The sequence below is a fragment of the Entelurus aequoreus genome, linkage group LG02, assembly GCF_033978785.1.
Source record: "Entelurus aequoreus isolate RoL-2023_Sb linkage group LG02, RoL_Eaeq_v1.1, whole genome shotgun sequence".
NCBI classification, from domain to species: domain Eukaryota; kingdom Metazoa; phylum Chordata; class Actinopteri; order Syngnathiformes; family Syngnathidae; genus Entelurus; species Entelurus aequoreus.
Window position 1 is genome coordinate 33,193,571 of NC_084732.1, and position 18,014 is coordinate 33,211,584.

At 41.5% G+C, this 18,014-nt stretch overlaps 1 protein-coding gene and 1 long non-coding RNA gene across 2 annotated transcripts in view; one reads left to right on the top strand and one right to left on the bottom strand.

Annotated features, from left to right (window-relative positions):
• LOC133632802 (uncharacterized) overlaps positions 1-7,136 on the top strand; it is a 43,203-nt gene extending 36,067 nt beyond the window's left edge. The window contains exon 4 of the long non-coding RNA XR_009821713.1: positions 7,015-7,136. This is a non-coding gene — a long non-coding RNA (uncharacterized LOC133632802). The remainder of the gene's footprint in view (positions 1-7,014) is intronic.
• The window catches only part of kif26ba (kinesin family member 26Ba), a 184,625-nt gene that overhangs the window by 72,827 nt on the left and 93,784 nt on the right, over positions 1-18,014 (bottom strand). The window contains exon 4 of the mRNA XM_062025486.1: positions 7,057-7,247. Coding sequence (XP_061881470.1) covers positions 7,057-7,247 — 191 coding nt within the window. The remainder of the gene's footprint in view (positions 1-7,056; positions 7,248-18,014) is intronic.

Below are 18,014 nucleotides of genomic sequence, written 5' to 3' on the forward strand. Positions count from 1 at the left end.
ATCTTCTGGGTCCTGGATGCGCCGGTAGCCCCCCTTGTCCTCGGCCGATCATGGTTGAGTCTACATGACCCCCACATTTCCTGGTCCACTGGCAAGATACTGGCCTGGAGCAACCACTGTCATGCTAACTGTCTCCGTTCTGCTGTTATACATTCCGAAGGACCCAGATCGATATCTCCCCCTGTTGACCTGTCCCAAGTCCCGGAGATATATCATGATCTAGCCACAGTTTTCAGTAAGGATCAAGCACTGTCACTTCCACCCCACAGACCATACGACTGCGCTATTGATCTTATTCCCAACGCAGTTCTTCCATCCAGTCGACTATATAACCTTTCCCTTCCTGAGAAGAAAACTATGAGGGACTACATCTCCGAGTCCCTGGCCTCTGGTATAATCAGACCATCCAAGTCACCTGTGGCCGCTGGATTTTTTTTTGTCAGCAAGAAGGATGGATCCCTTCGGCCATGTATTGATTACCGTCAACTTAACAGCATCACTGTAAAGAATAAATATCCGTTACCCCTACTCAATTCATCTTTTGAACCCCTCACTCCGGCCACCATCTTTACCAAACTGGATCTACGCAACGCCTATCATCTGGTACGAATCAGGGAAGGAGATGAGAGGAAGACTGCCTTCAATACTCACTTAGGGCATTTTGAGTATAGGGTCATGCCTTTTGGTCTGACCAATGCTCCTGCAGTTTCTCAAGCCCTAGTTAACGACATCCTCAGAGACATGATAGACCGTTTTGTTGTCGTTTACCTGGATGACATCCCTATCTTCTCCAAGAATCTTCAGGAGCATCAACAACATGTCCGTCTCGTCCTACAACGCCTTCTGGAGAACCGTCTGTTCGTCAAAGCCGAGAAATGTGAGTTCCATTCTTCTTCTGTTGATTTCTTGGGATTTGTGATTGAAAAAGGACATATTAAGGCTGATCCAAAAAAGGTGAAGGCAGTGGTGGACTGGCCTCAACCCTCTACTCGCACTGAGTTACGACGCTTCCTTGGATTTGCCGGATTCTACAGGCGATTCATTAAGGACTTTAGTAAGTTGGCCGCACCTCTTCATGCACTTACCTCTACCAATGTCCCCTTCCAGTGGAACCGTGAAGCAGGAATGGCGTTCTGGTGTCTCAAAAGAAGTTTCGTCTCTGCACCCATCCTCGTTTATCCAGACACGGACAGCCCGTTCATTGTTGAGGTGGACGCCTCCGATTCTGGTATAGGTGCAGTTCTCTCCCAACGCTCCAAGCAGAATAACAAGGTCCATCCATGTGCTTTCTTCTCCCGACGCTTATCACCTGCTGAACGCAATTATGATGCTGGGAATCGGGAATTGCTCGCTTTACACGAGGCATTGAAGGAGTGGAGACATTGGCTAGAGGGAGCTAAGTACCAATTCCAGGTCCTCACGGACCACCGCAATTTGCTGCATGTCCGGTCGGCCAAAAGACTGAACGACAGACAAGCACCATGGTCCCAATTTTTTAGACACTTCAATTGTATTCTTTCTTTCAGAGCGGGCTCCCGTAATACCAAGGCTGATGCCCTCTCCCGTCAGTTCTCAGAGGAAACCATTGACGATATCCCGGAGGAGACTATCCTTCCTCCCTCCAAAATTATTGGCATGGTCACGTGGGAAGTGGAGGGCCTGGTTAAGGAAGCCCTGAGAGTAAGTCCGGGACCCAAGGGAGGACCTCCCAACAGACTCTTCGTCCCTCGTGAGTTACGACCTCGAGTTCTGGACTGGGGACATTCCAGTATTTTCACCTGCCATCCGGGATTTCAGCGTACCCTATCCTTCATCCGCCGGCGGTTCTGGTGGCCATCCATGGCCAATGATACCCGTGAGTTCATTGCTGCTTGTAGCACTTGTGCACGTAATAAGCCTTCCCACAGACCGCCGGCAGGACTATTGCTTCCCCTTCCTGTTCCCAGTCGCCCTTGGTCACACATATCTCTGGACTTCATCACTGGTTTTCCACCTTCCCAAGGTAACACCACTATTCTCACCATTATTGACCGTTTTTCTAAAGCCGCACACTTCATTCCTCTACCTAAACTTCCATCTTCTGCCGAGACTGCTGATCTTCTCACAACCCACATAGTCAGGCAACACGGCATTCCTGTGGACATCGTCTCGGACCGTGGTCCCCAGTTCACCTCTCGGGTGTGGCAGAACTTTTGCAAGGGAATTGGGGCCACGGCCACTCTTACCTCTGGTTACCACCCTCAAAGTAACGGTCAAGCAGAAAGAGCCAATCAAAGTGTTGAGACCATGCTACGGTGCATATCTGCCAGACAACCATCCTCGTGGTGCAAGTTTCTGCCATGGGTCGAATTTGCTTACAATTCCTTGAAGAGTTCGGCTACCGGATTGTCACCTTTTGAGTGCTCCTTAGGTTACCAACCACCTATGTTTCCTCAACAGGAGCTCGAAGCTGCAGTTCCCTCTTCCCTTACACACATCAAAAGATGCCAGCAAGTTTGGAAAGCCGCCCGGGCTTCTCTAATCAGGTCCTCTGAAAGGATGTGCCGCAGTGCTAATCAGCGACGCATCCCGGCTCCCTCGTATTCTCCGGGTCAACAAGTTCTGCTACGGGCTAAAGATCTTCATCTTGAGGTACCATCTCGAAAACTCGCACCCAGATTTGTAGGACCATACACTATAGAGGCCATAATAAACCCCGCTGCGGTTAAACTTTCTTTACCTCCCTCAGTCAAGCGACATCCCGTGGTTCATGTTTCGCAGATCAAACCAGTTACTACTTCCCCACTTTCTTCACCTGATCCCAACCCCCCCCCCCTCCAGGATTTTGGACAACGGGGACCCCGTTTGGACCGTTAAGGATATTCTCGGGGTCCGTCGGCAAGGTAGGGGGTTAGTTTATTTAGTTGACTGGGAGGGTTATGGGCCTGAACATAGGTCTTGGGTTCCTGCCTCCTACCTTGCTGACCCATCACTACTAGAAGACTTCTATCGGGCAAATCCAGGAGCTCTTCGGCGCTCGTCGGGGGTCTCGCATAAGGGGGGGGCACTGTCATGACACAAGCACAGTCCGTTCCTCCCTCATCTGCGGGAGCACTCAGCAGCTCCACTCTGAGTACGTCCAGACACGCCCCCACACGCGCTGCGCAGACCGCACCCACACGCGCTGTGCAGACCGCACCCACATGCCGCCGCAGCTGGAGACAATCATCAATCAAGACACCTGGCAGTGATTACGGACGACAGGATAAAGAGCCTCGCCGCTGACTACTCCTCGTCGGAACGTTACTTTGCTTGCGGTAAGCTCACGTTTCTGACTTCCCACCAGTGTTCTTCTCCTGTGCTTGTTTCTCCGTACCTTGTTTTTGATCTCCTTCGTCTCTCCTTCCTCCCACAGTCCCTGTCTCAGCTTCCGCTGTCATATTCCCCTGAATCCTGTTTGCCCTCCTGATTAATCGACACATTGCCTGGACTTTGGACGCTCTCTCCTGCACTACGACCTCGCTTGGACCCCCGGACCTCTTTGCCTTCTCCCCCTGGATTTGGGCGCCACCATTCAACACGCATGACAACACCCCTTACGGTATCTTTATATATTAATTCCAGCACATAGTTTACATTCAAACACATAGTAGCATACACACCCTACGTAATCATAAATCACTCAATAAATACATTGAGTTTATACGTCTGCTGTTGTGCCGTCTCCTTCCCCCCGTCTAAGACATAACAGACTCGTCTCGATTACTGTAACATATTATTTTCGGGTCTCCCTATGTCTAGCATTAAAAGATCACAGTTGGTACAAAATGCGGCTGCTAGACTTTTGACAAGAACAAGAAAGTTTGATCATATCACGCCTATACTGGCTCACCTGCACTGTCTTCCTGTGCACTTAAGATGTGACTTTAAGGTTTTACTACTTGCGTATAAAATACTACACGGTCTAGCTCCAGCCTATCTTGCTGATTGTATTGTACCATATGTCCCGGCAAGAAATCTGCATTCAAAGAACTCCGGCTTATTAGTGATTCCCAGAGCCCAAAAAAAATCTGTGAGCTATAGAGCGTTTTCTATTTGGGCTCCAGTACTATGGAATGCCCTCCCGGTAACACTTAGAGATGCTACCTCAGTAGAAGCATTTAAGTCCCATCTTAAAACTAATTTCTATACTCTAGCCTTTAAATAGACCCCCCTTTTAGACCAGTTGATCTGCCGTTTCTTTTCTGCTCTGCCCCCCTCTCCATCGTGGAGGGGGGGGGGGGGGGGGCACAGGTTCGGTGACCACGGATGAAGCGCTGGCTGTCCAAAGTCAGGACCCGGGGTGGACCGCTCGCCTGTGCATCGGTTTGGGACGTCTCTGCGCTGCTGACCCGTCTCCGCTCGGGATGGTTTCCTGCTGGCCCCACTATGGACTGGACTCTCACTATTATGTTAGATCTGCTATGGACATCTGCGGTCCTTTCCAAGGTTTCTCATTGTCCCATTGGGTTGAGTTTTTCCTTGCCCTGATGTGGGATCTGAACCGAGGATATCGTTGTGGCTTGTGCAGCCCTTTGAGACACTCGTGATTTAGGGCTATATAAATAAACATTGATTGATTGGCATTGATTGATAATAATCAGTAATGATTTTGAAGGAAAAAGTGAACGTTGTGATGTGTTTTTGAAATTAATGCGCCGTCGTATGCTTAAAATGAGCAAAATAAGTAAATATTACATGTTATTGTGAATGTGCCTGTTACTACATTACATATACTGTATACTTAGCGTGTATATAGAACCTTAATGAAGGTGTCTGGGTGTTTTTAAGTGCTCTATACGCAGAATAGAGCGACTCCCTTAGGCTGCAGACTTTTGCTTGCATTTAGTTATTAGAGTGCATAAAAAACGAAACATGTGTGCTTGTCTTAAATGAAGATTATGAATGACAGGCAACATTAAAAAAATGCTGTTCCCCTTTAAGACTGTAACATTGTCAAGCATTATCATCAACGCAAGCATTATCGACGCAATTCAAGATTAAACAGAGGAAGAGCATAGATATAGTGGACTGTGTAGGATCTCGGGAAGCATTGATACTGCTTTGTGAATTCCAACAGTGCCTCAGCGACTTTGACACAATAATAGCCTTTGATAGCTTGAATTATTTATTGTTCATTTTCGGCTTCCTGTCTGTAGTCATCAATAATTTATCCACAACATTCATACTGTATCTTATCGGCCTGGTGTCTATAGATGTGGCACCGGCAGCTTTATAAAGCACTGCTTCTTCCTACTCGTTTTTGGACATGTTGAATTGTGCAAATGTAAGCATGTAATGTAACTTTGCTCAAAATTAACTGAACAATTACAATGTTATTGCATTAATCATTTATTCTACAAGCAACAACACTAAAAAAAAAGATCTTGCACCCATTTTGTATCCCCGCTTAAACCTGAGAAAGCTTTGACTAGAGATGACTAGAGCAGTGCTTCTCAATTGTTTTCTGTTACGGAAGAAAAAAACATTTTGTGCCCCTGCCCCATTCATCCTCCACCGCGACTATAAAAAGTACAATTTGTCTATAAAACTGTTATAAGTGCACCTCTGCATTAGGCAGAGGATAATCTCACCACACCTAGTGTGTGTGTGACAATCATTGGTTAACTTGAACCATCACTGTAGACACTTTTCACCTTTGATCACTAAAGACACTTTAACTGCTGCTGTGACCCAATGTCACCTCCATATTTATACTGTTGACTGTCAATCAGAATGTGCAATAATGTAATGTTACTCACTGTGCCTTGTATATAACATTTTTATTTTTTATTTTAGCTAAGTACCGTGTGACTTGTTGAAGGGTGGACGAGCAAAGTAAGATTTTCATTGTAGGGCAAACTGTCTGTTTAACTGTGCATGTGACAATAAGCAATCTTGAATCTTGAATCTTAACATTGTATCCTCATCAACATTTAAGAAAACAAACAAGAAAAAAAATATAGATCAAAGAATAAATTTATTAACATTGTGTATAGAGATGTCTGATAATATCGGCCTGCCGATATTATCGGCCGATAAATGCTTTAAAATGTAATATCGGAAATTATCGGTATCGTTTTTTTTATTTTTTGTTTTTATTAAATCAACATAAAAAACACAAGATACACTTACAATTAGTGCACCAACCCAAAAAACCTCCCTCCCCCATTTACACTCATTCACACAAAAGGGTTGTTTCTTTCTGTTATTAATATTCTGGTTCCTACATTATATATCAATATATATCAATACAGTCTGCAAGGGATACAGTCCGTAAGGACACATGATTGTGCGTGCTGCTGGTCAACTAATAGTACTAACCTTTAACAGTTAATTTTACTCATTTTCATTAATTACTAGTTTCCTGGTAACTGTTTTTATATTGTTTTACTTTCTTTTTTATTCAAGAAAATATTTTTAATTTATTTATCTTATTTTATTTTATTATTTTTTAACCATACCTGGTTGTCCAAATTAGGCATAATAATGTGTTAATTCCACGACTGTACATATCGGTATCGGTTTATATGGGTATCGGTAATTAAAGAGTTGGACAATATCGGAATATCGGCAAAAAGCCATTATCGGACATCCCTAATTGTGTAACAATTTGTCTGAAATTTAAAAAAAAGTTATCCTTATTTACCTGTAAACTAAAAATGTTTTTTTTACTGAATTGAACCATTAGATACTGAAAAATACAATCAAACGCACTCAATAAATTATATATAATTCAAATTGATCAGCAACAACAACTCAGGAGCACAATATATAAAACAACAAACAAAAATTAAGCTTTAAGCTTTTTGAACCATGATACTGATAAAGCACGTCTCCTTAGGGGGGCTCGCCACACTATTTGAGAAGGACTGAACTAGAGTAATACATGTTGGGGAAAACAAGCAGCTTATTGTTAGGAGTCTGTAACCAAATAAGTAATATAGTGACAAATGTAACCCGAACTAAATATATTTTTTTCTGGCAATACTCCAGATATTGAAGGACGTGTTCAATGCTGACGTGGGTGCATCTTACCTGGCAAAGAAAGAGGCAGCAGATGAGCCGGTGGTCTGTGCTGTGCTTGCAGAGGTGGTAGTCGCCGGACTGTGTGAAGGTGAGTTTGTGTGTGACGAAGAGTTTGTGTGTGAAGGCGAGTTTGTGTTGTAGCGGTTCAGCGCGGCCTCGGTAAAACATTCTCTGGATGCCTCCGAGACCATCTGAGAGATCTGATGGGGAGAGAGAAGGTAGATAATAACAATGAGCCAGCTTCATTTGGATCTTGATGAGTTTTACTGAGTTGTGTTTTTATGTTTCTAAAAAAGTAGTGGATAAACAGAAAATAAAAACACAAAAAGTCTGCGATATCACTTTACTGTAAATATGCTTTAGTGTAGCATTTATTTACAAGACAAATAGCAGCATGAATGGACTGATTTCCTCTTATTTTAGGTCATTTTTCTTACAGAACTGTAAATCTGCTTTAGTGTAGCATTTATTTACGAGACAAATAGCAGCATGAATGGACTGATTTCCTCTTATTTTAGGTCATTTTTCTTACAGTACTGTAAATCTGCTTTAGTGTAGCATTTATTTACAAGACAAATAGCAGCATGAATGGACTGATTTCCTCTTATTTTAGGTCATTTTTCTTACAGTACAGTTCTGATCAAAGGCAGAGAGGTATTCCCCGTTTTCAGCAGGAAACTACCATATTTTGCCCTTATTTCCTGTCGGCCGCCTACAGTATTTAAATGGTTTCCCTTAAATTCACATATTTTAACATTTATTTTCGTTGTCACATGGTCAAATGGTGACAATATCCATGCTTGAGCCACTAATCTATGAGGACAGCGCTGCAGCGCATCAATAGGGGGGGTCAGGTCTTGAAGGCAAAGGTGGCCGCTGTGCTAAACAGCAGAGAAAGGACAGAGAGATCCAAACAGACACACTAATATCTTAAAACTGGAAGGATTAGGATTCTATTTTTATAAAAAATAACATAACATGTATGTACATAAGAGAGAAGGTGGTTTTCCATTGGTGAAATAGATATGGGTTATTGATTACAGTTCTTTATGTTCTTTCACTGCTCCAATAAAGGACCTAATAGCTTGCCTGAGAGTAAATCTGCAAGAATGCACATGTATGTATGCTTGTGTGTGTGTGTGTGTGTGTGTGTGTGTGTGTGTGTGTGTGTGTGTGTGTGTGTGTGTGTGTGTGTGTGTGTGTGTGTTTGTGTGTGTGTTTGTGTGTGTGTTTGTGTGTGTGTGTGGGTGTGTGTGTATGCGCGCATATTTACTGCTAAAGGGTTCACAGGGTCCACGCATGCAGCAGCATGCTGCCTTGATAAATCACCGATACTAAATGAGATGCCTCTATAGTTTATACCACACTCCTTTGTGCACTGATGCCCATTTCCCAGTTCCTGACTGAGCTCCCCATGCTGCATTATTTAAGCTCTGGTGACCGCTCACAACACAGGTCTAGTGGGCCACTTTGAAAACCTTCACTTTGTGCTGCTTCTATCCATCTTGAGGAAGTAATGGGAAGAGGGACATAATTGTCGCACAGATCATTATACCATATAACCTCAAATAATCGCTTCCTCTAGATGGAATTAGTGGCTCGGCGTGTCATCCACTTAAGGCAAATAAATGTCTTACTCTTAGAAATACTGTTGGTACTAATTGTTAGCCATGATTATCTATTTGCCTCAGTTCTTGTGGGCACTGAAGACTTAAGGGGAGACGCAAGAGCTTGTAAAAAAATCAGCATGGTCTAATAGTACAGTAATGCAGCCAGGGCAAACTGCAATAAACATTTAACACTAAAGCTCATATGTACTGTATAGTTGGGATGAAATAGTTTACCAGATAACTGGCTAACAATTAAAACGGTTATAATTAACAGATCCAAAAAAACAATTGTCGGACTACCATGTTTAGCGTCTGAGAATCCAATGTAAAATTGAAAGCCAGTTAAACAATAAACAGAAGAAGAATAATTCAGATGCATACAGTATATGTTAAGGTGCTACCTCATAGGGGTGTGAATCGTTGGTCACCTAACGTTTCGATCCGATTCCGATTCCTGGGGTGACGATCAAACACGATTCTCGGTTCAAACCGATTCTCGTAATGTATCATATGGTATAATAGTTATAATGAAACTTTTTTAAAACAGGTTGCAGGTTAGAAAAGCTGCTTCTGGTTGCATGGAGAGGGCTTAAAAAAATATTTTAAAAAATCAAATTTTTAAAAAGGATGAATCAATTTAGAAACGAGATGAATAAGAATGTGCTGTAAATAAAAAATTTTGTGCACCCCTACTACCTTATTTATTTTGCTACAATAGGTCAAATGCAGAGAATAATTTCGCCACACCTCGTGTGTGTGTGACGATTATTGGTACTTTAACTTTAACAAAATGTGACAATCAAGATACGTTTGCACACTAATCCTATTCTTTCTCTGTTTTGTTCTTCTCTTTTGGTAAAAAAAAAAAAATAATAATAATCCAAACGTGCACTCGTTCGTCTTCATTATGATCTAAACTGTAAATCCCAAGTATTACCTCCCTTGCATGTCTCTTAGATTTATTGTAGTCTTCCATCTATTTCAAACCACAGGCCACACAAGAGTCAAATGACAGAATGTGGCCAGAAACTCAGAGATGGTATGGGGATAGAGAGTAAGTGTGTGTGTGTGTGTGTGTGTGTGTGTATGTGTGTGTGTGTGTGTGTGTGTGTGTGTGTGTGTGTGTGTGTGTGTGTGTGTGTGTGTGTGTGTGTGTGTGTGTGTGTGTGTGTGTGTGTGTGTGTGTGTGTGTGTGTGTGTGTGTGCGTGTGCTATTATCAGGGGAAAACACATGCAATCCGTAAAGCGATCCTAAATCTTAACTGCATTTGAGTGGAAGTAAGGAGACAGTTTGACGGAAGATACATTGAAAAGTATGTAAGCGGGAGAATGAAAAAGGATGTTTTTGTTCATTGGAGTTAGTGAAAAGACACAGGGCATGATCGATTAAAGGTTTGCGTGAATTTAATCACGTGCAAACTTGACAGCTCTGATCTACTAAACTTGTAAACTTGAGAGACGCAATCCGCGTCTCTTAAGTGAGCAAAATCAGAAGCGCAATACATTTGGCGTGTCTGTTTTCATGAATATGGAGAATATATGCTGATTTCGAGAATGGCCACAATACTGGGAACATAAGATGCAAATATAATCACTCAGCTAACACAATGTAATATATCAGTGTTGAAACTGTTCTGCGGCCGCTATTTTGCGTCTCTATTAAGTATGTCTGGCACAGTTAAACAGATGGCTATGGGAAAAGGCAAGAATCGCTCTGCAAAGACTGCTGGACAGACAATACTTTTTCCTATGTGTATGTGTGTGTCAACATATTTGATCAGTCATGAATAAAACATAATAGACATGTCGTCTATTCAGCAATATAATTTTATAGCTGCTGGATTTAAGGGACTGATTCAAACAAATTCAATTGACACGTTCTAGTGTCTGCTGGTGTGGGAATGTATTATTAAAACACTTATATGAAAAAACGTCTTGCAATATGCATTTTCTTGCAATTGGATCATTCGAGACGCGTCAATACGCTGCGGTGCTGTGCCTCTGTGTGCTAGAAATAGCTTATGTTGTATAGATCGTGATTCTGTATTGCAGAAAAAGTGATCCAGATTATGGATGTGGGATTTTTTTCAACAACATTGCAAAACCCCACATGTTGTAGAGCATGATAACATGAATGTGGAGGGAAACAAGTGTTTCCATGGTGAAGCCGCTAAATACAAGCAAAAAAATAATTTAAGTAGGGCGGTCTTCACCAGTCTGCTACAGTTTTTGCAATTGTTATTAATTCTACACAAAGTCTCAGTAGGAAATTAGCTAGAGGACAAATTTCACCACACCTAGTGTGTGTGTGACAATCATTGGTACTTTAACTTTAACTTTAACTTAATTTAGTTACAATATGGTGCAGAACATATCTGTCTTTGATTTTAATGTCTCTTTGCATTGTCCCTTCAAATAAAGTCTAAACTAACTAACATGCAACACGCCCACTAATAGTACACAGCATTTTCTAATTTGCACATGCGGTTTGGCACGTGTTATTTGGATCTTTGTAGATCAGGCCAATAGAGACACAGAACTCAAAACACTGTGCAAATTTGTTTTCAATGTCTTTGTGTTGTCAGTGGAGACAGAAACAGACATCAACATATTTGAGTGCAACACAGACAGAGACACAACAATTTCAATGTACAATGGTACTTCAGGATACAAGTTTAACTGGTTTTTGCTTGTTTGTGAAACAGCGTCACCCATTGAAATGAATTTAAATAAATCTAATCAGTGGTCAACCCTATAAAACACCACACTTTTAACCTATACCATACCTTTTAAAAAGAAAAACTTTTAGTTAAAAAAAAAATACTACATCAAAACACTAAAAGAGAGCATACAACAAACAACTACAGTAGTTTAATGAAGTAAAGTAATAATCATTTACAGGATTTACTTTGGAGAGCGAACTTCTATGATATTTCCTTCTAATTGCTGCTCCATCAAACACACCGTCAGCAGCTTCTCCATATTTTCATGGATAAATGTGATGTTATTTAAACACCCTTGGTTGGCGTTAGACTTCTCCTGCTTCACTAGGCTGTAGATTAGCAGTGCTGCGCCGAGTTGGCTCCACGCTCGGTTAAATCTTTTGGAGATTTCTTTAATTCAGTGGATATCATCTGCTTCTTCTCACTACTTTCTGTCCTTCACACTCACATTAGTCATTCCCATGGTTGAATAACAAAGTTATGTCACTCTCTAGATGTAAAATAAACCTAGCGAGTAAAACACAGGATATTTTGCTCGGCTCTTACGGGGTTAAAGGCCTACTGAAAGCCACTACTACCGACCACGCAGTCTGATAGTTTATATATCAATGATGAAATCTTAACATTGCAACACATGCCAATACGGCCGGGTTAACTTATAAAGTGCGATTTTAAATTTCCCGGGAAATATCCGGCTGAAAACGTCTCGGTATGATGACGTTTGCGCGTGACGTCACGGATTGTGCGGAAGTATTGGGACACCAAACAGCTCTGTTTTCATCGCAAAATTCCACAGTATTCTGGACATCTGTGTTGGTGAATCTTTTGCAATTTGTTTAATGGACAATGAAGACAGCAAAGAAGAAAGCTGTAGGTGGGATCGGTGTATTAGCGGCTGGCTACAGCAACACAACCAGGAGGACTTTGAGTTGGATAGCAGACGCGCTACCGTGAGTATGCAGCTTTCTTCCAAACATTTGATCGCTTGCCCGTCCGTGCGTGCCGCTATGTGCATGTCACGTACGTAACTTAGGGGAAATATATGTGCTGTATGAACTTTGCGGAAGTGAACGGTACTTTGGGCTGTGGGATTGAGTGTGTTGTGCGGGTGTTTGAGTTGTATTGGCGGGTTATATGGACGGGAGGGGGGAGGTGTTTGTTATGCGCGATTAATTTGTGGCATATTAAATATAAGCCTGGTTGTGTTGTGGCTAATAGAGTATATATATGTCTTGTGTTTATTTACTGTTTTAGTCATTCCCAGCTGAATATCAGGTCACACCCGCCTCTCACAGCATCTTCCCTATCTGAATCGCTTCCACTGCCCTCTAATCCTTCACTTTCACTTTCCTCATCCACAAATCTTTCATCCTCGCTCAAATTAATGGGGTAATCGTCGCTTTCTCGGTCCGAATCGCTCACGCCGCTGAAAACAATGTGCAGATGTGAGGAGCCTTTCAACCTGCGACATCACGCTACTTCCAGTACAGGCAAGGCTTTTTTTATCAGCGACCAAAAGTTGTGAACTTTATTGTCGATGTTCTCTACTAAATCCTTTCAGCAAAAATATGGCAATATCACGAAATGATCAAGTATGACACATAGAATTGATCTGCTATCCCCGTTTAAATAAGAAAATCTAATTTCAGTAGGCCTTTAACTGTGGTATTTGCTACGATAACTAGGGGTTTGGCGGCTCATAATCCAAATTTTTGCTCGTAACCTAAAGCTTAACAATTGGCCAAGAGACAGTTTTATTAGGGCGGCGTGGCTCGGTTGATAGAGCAGCTGTGCCAGAAACTTGAGGGTTCCAGGTTTGATCTCCACTTTTGTCATCCTAGTCACTGCCGTTGTGTCTTTGGGCAAGACACTTTACCCAATTGGTCCCAGTGCCACCCACACTGGTTTAAATGTAGCTTAAAGATGGAGATTTCACCATGTAAAGCGCTTTGAGTCTCTAGAGAAAAGCGCTATTAAAAATATAATTCACTTCACCCAAAAACTCGTAAGCTGGTCCACTAGCATCTCGAGGTACCTCTGCATTTTAAAAGGTATAATATGTAACATTTAGTGCATTAATTCAATAAATGCTTTTAATGCTGCAGCTCCCCACAATATATTTAAGGCACTGTTGTACAGTATATACAAGTGGATTACAAATGCACACTCCAACAAAGACATGGCTGAATGCTAATAGAACATGTCTGTGTTACTATTATTTAGGATAGACAATATTTGGCCTCCCATTGTTGTTACACACATTTCATGTCTTGAAAATAAACGTAGCTAGTCATTTGCAAAGTTGTGTGCAACACTGAACGCTATTCTAAACTGCAAGAAGTTAGTGCTATTGCAACATGAGAGATGTCTTTGCTGGTCCAACATCATACCGGTAGGTTGTCATAGCAATAACACAATTCTGTATTCCGTATTACAAGGACTTAAAAAAAAAAACAACTTTAAATTGTCAACCAAGAATTGTCAATTTTCCATACATGTAAAACAAATAAAGCCTGATCTACTAAGATCCAAATACCACGCGCTAAACAGCATGTGCAAACTATAAAATTGTGTGAATACTATTAGTGGGCGTGTTCTGCGTGATCAACTGAAAAGTCAATCACTATGTGCCCCTCACATTAATGTTATTGTGCCCTTCAACCTGTGTGTGATGTTGATTAACTAACAGCACCTATCAACTTTACCACATTTTCTGCAATAGAGAATCGCACTCTTGAGACAACATAAACTATTTTTAGCGCACTGAAGCGCTGCAGAAACAGCAGTGCATTCATGCGCCTGAAATGATCCAAACGCAAGAGAATGTTTATTGAAAGATGTCTTTTCATACAAGATATTTGTCATAACATGTTTTCTAAATAAGAAAATGAACGGCATTTGAAAAAAAAAAAACACTAGCAGACACCAAAATGGTGTAATCAAATTTGTTTTAATCAACCCCTTATGTCAGGGCTATTCAACTACATAATGAAAGGGCCACAGTTTCAAGAGCCCAGGGTCAACATTTGGATGTTTCTTTAGAAAGTGCCTCCGCAGGTTATATTCCTTTGAGACTGTGTTTACTTATTTATAAAGTAAACAGATCAGCTTTCTTCACACTGCACTGTCAAATCATTTATTATCCTGTCCTCGCTACTCGTTTCCAGCTTGTGCAGCTAGACAGACAGTTCACAACATGAAGATTGATTGATTGATTGAAACTTTTATTAGTAGATCGCAAAGTTCAGTACATATTCCGTACAATTGACCACTAAATGGTAACACCCGAATACGTTTTTCAACTTGTTTAAGTCGGGGTCCACGTAAATCAATTCATGGTAATTCATGGTAAGAAACATTTTGTTGATGATTGATTTTCCTTCTTTTGAATTGTTTTTCTTCCTCAGTTTTATTTCTTTGTACGTCTTCCTTTTTTTAGGTTTGTAAGACTAAAAATTTAAACATTACAAAAGTATAATATCCATTGTGTATTTTACATAAATAAAATAGAAGGTATCCTGTTTATACACACAACAAACACATGTAGTTTAACACAATTAAACCTACGGTGTAGCTTTATTGTCCTCTACTGGTCGAATGTAGCACTAAATGTATTACACCAGTTTTAATCGCCAAAGTTAAACAGCCAAAAACAACACAACCATGAATACAAAATATATCACAAAGTCAGCATTAATGTATTTCAATACATTTATACTTTGTTGTCCGGCCGCTGTTAAATCAGATTTTTTAGATTTATTTTGATTTTTTTCATTGTCGAGAGTGCCATCTTGTTCTACTCAACCACTGCTGCTTCATTGTGACACATATGCTTTGCTGTTGGCCTCTGTGGGGTGGCGAGACTACTGCTTGCATTAGCAACCCTGTTTTGAATGGTTTCATTAAGCCTATTTGGGTGTTGTTCGGCGGGCCAAATTAAATGCTTTGGCAGGCCAGATGTGGCCTCCGGGCCGCCAGTTGAATAGCCTTAGGTCATACAGCAGCAATAACATTCTAAATTGATATTGCTGAATAAACAACATGTCTAATATTTTGTATATATTACAGCCCAAATATGTTGAGACACACACGGTCGGAAGATTTTCTGTCCATCGTCTGTCTTAGTGGCACGAGCCCCTCTTTGCTCACAACCGTGTGTGTAACTTCACAAGACCTTAGGGTCTTTTTAACCTGTCCCGCACAGGTTTTTGCTTTACATTGTTCATATATTGTTCTTTTTTTCTCTCTCTCTTTCTGTGAATGCAAATAAAAAAATAATACAACTTTCTCAGTTTGTACATACTTTTCAGATGTAATAAATAAAGACGCGAGATTGCGCCCATAGAACAGTGATCAGCATTGATAAATCACATTGTGTGTGCTGAATGATTAGATTTGCATCTCTTCCTCCCAGTATTGTGGGCGTTCTGATGATCAGCATATATTTTGAATATTCATGAAGACAGGCATGCTAATGAATTGCGCACAAGTTTAGTAGATCAGCTTTGATATCAAGTTTGTACGTGTTTTAATACACGCAAACCTTTACTACTGTAGATCAGGCCATTTTGTACCGCTTGTCCCTCTCGGAGTGACGGGGGTGCTGGACAAGTCGCCACCTCATCGCAGGGCCAACACAGTAAGACAGACAACATTCAATGTCCTTAATTATTTTTAACTTATGATTCTGGCACTTAAAAGACAGGTTAAAAACGATGAACATTATTCCCTAATGTGTTCTTTTCTGCCCATAAGAACTCCCTCAGCGTCTTTTTGTAGACTCTCCAATATTGTGAGCTTTCCTTATAATTCACAAACCGTCTTTCGATCATCTAGCACCCCCTGCCATAGTTTGCCGACTCTCAGAGGTGAATGTAAACACGGGTGATTTATTATCCTGCTCTTTTTCCTCCCCTCCCGCTGAACCACCATAACTGTCATAATTTACAGCAGAAACATTGACATTGCACACCGCCCAGCAGCAGGGACACTATCTCTAACAAAGACGTGCACCTGCAGGAACCACATGCTCATTGACTGTATCAAAACACAATATACTCCTACAACGCCTTATTAGGTACACCTGCACAATCAAATGCGATACAGTAAACACTGTACTCATAGAGTTAAATTTTACATTGTGATCTTTATAAATGTGCATGTCGTTTATATAAGCTAAAAACTACCCTGAATCAAAGTCAATTGAAGCTGAATATTAGTATTTTTGTAAAGGGCCGAAAAGCGTTGCAAATTTGCCCGTCCTCTGCCACGACTCGTCAGCGGTTTCACAGTCCTTTCCTGGGGTATATGAGCAAAACATATAATTAATCTGATCTCTGAAAAATGTGTTCCCTCGCCAACAACAATCTGGATGTAGCGGTCGTCATTAGTCACTAATACAGATGAAGGTAAATATTCATAGTTAACGACCACTGTGGCTGCTCCATCAGGAGACACTGCCCTTTAGCGTTTTAGAAGAGAATTGCAAATCACATGTTCAAGAGCATGAGGACAGTACATCATGACGCCATCAGAAAACTGTGCATAGAGCAGACACTGTAGCATAGTGGAGCATTAAGACTGCGTGCGCGATTGATAACAAGTGCAAAAGTGGTGCAGACAGATCTACAAACCCCGTTTCCATATGAGTTGGGAAATTGTGTTGGACGTACAAATGTATTTAAATGAGGTTTTTGTATGTACTACTTGCTTTCCCCATGCTATCGCCATCCGTCAGGCTCTAGCCCATAGTGTATTGTGGATCATGCTACACACAACTATAATCTGTGCCACCTTTTCTGAGCAATATAATGTGGAAGCGCTCCTCCAGTGCGATCTACAACGGAACTCACTTTATAGCACGCCGAAAGTGCGCTCTGGGAGACACCGGCACAAACTGCAATGATGCTCTAGAATGATGCAGACACAAGAAAATGTAGTGCCGCAAAAAGTTTTGTCATGTAAGAGATATTTTGATTAATTTCGGTGTCTGCTTACACCAAATCAGCCCTTAAAGGCCTACTGAAACCCACTACTACCGACCACGCAGTATGATAGTTTATATATCAATGATGAAATCTTAACATTGCAACACATGCCAATACGGCCGGGTTAACTTATAAAGTGCAATTTTAAATTTCCCGCTAAACTTCCGGTTGAAAAACTCCTTTGGATATGACGTATGTGCGTGACATAGCCAGTAGAACAGAGGTATGGCTCCCCCATTGAGGCCAATACAAAAAGCTCTGTTTTCATTTCATAATTCCACAGTATTCTGGATATCTGTGTTGGTGAATCTTTTGCAATTTGTTTAATGAACAATGGAGATTGCAAAGAAGAAAGTTGTAGGTGGGATCGGTGTATTAGCGGCTGGCTGTAGCAATACAACAAGAGGACTTACTTGGATAGCAGACGCGCTAGCCCATGCTAGCCAACAACCGATGCTAGCCACCAACCGCATCTGTGATCGGGTGAAGTCCTTCGTCGCGCCGTTGATCGCTGGAACGCAGGTGGGCACGGGTGTTGATGAGCAGATGAGGGCTGGCTGGCCTAGGTGGAGCGCTATAGTTTTTATCATAGCTCTGTGAGGGCCAGTTGCTAAGTTGCTAAGTTAGCTTCAGCGTCGTTAGCAACA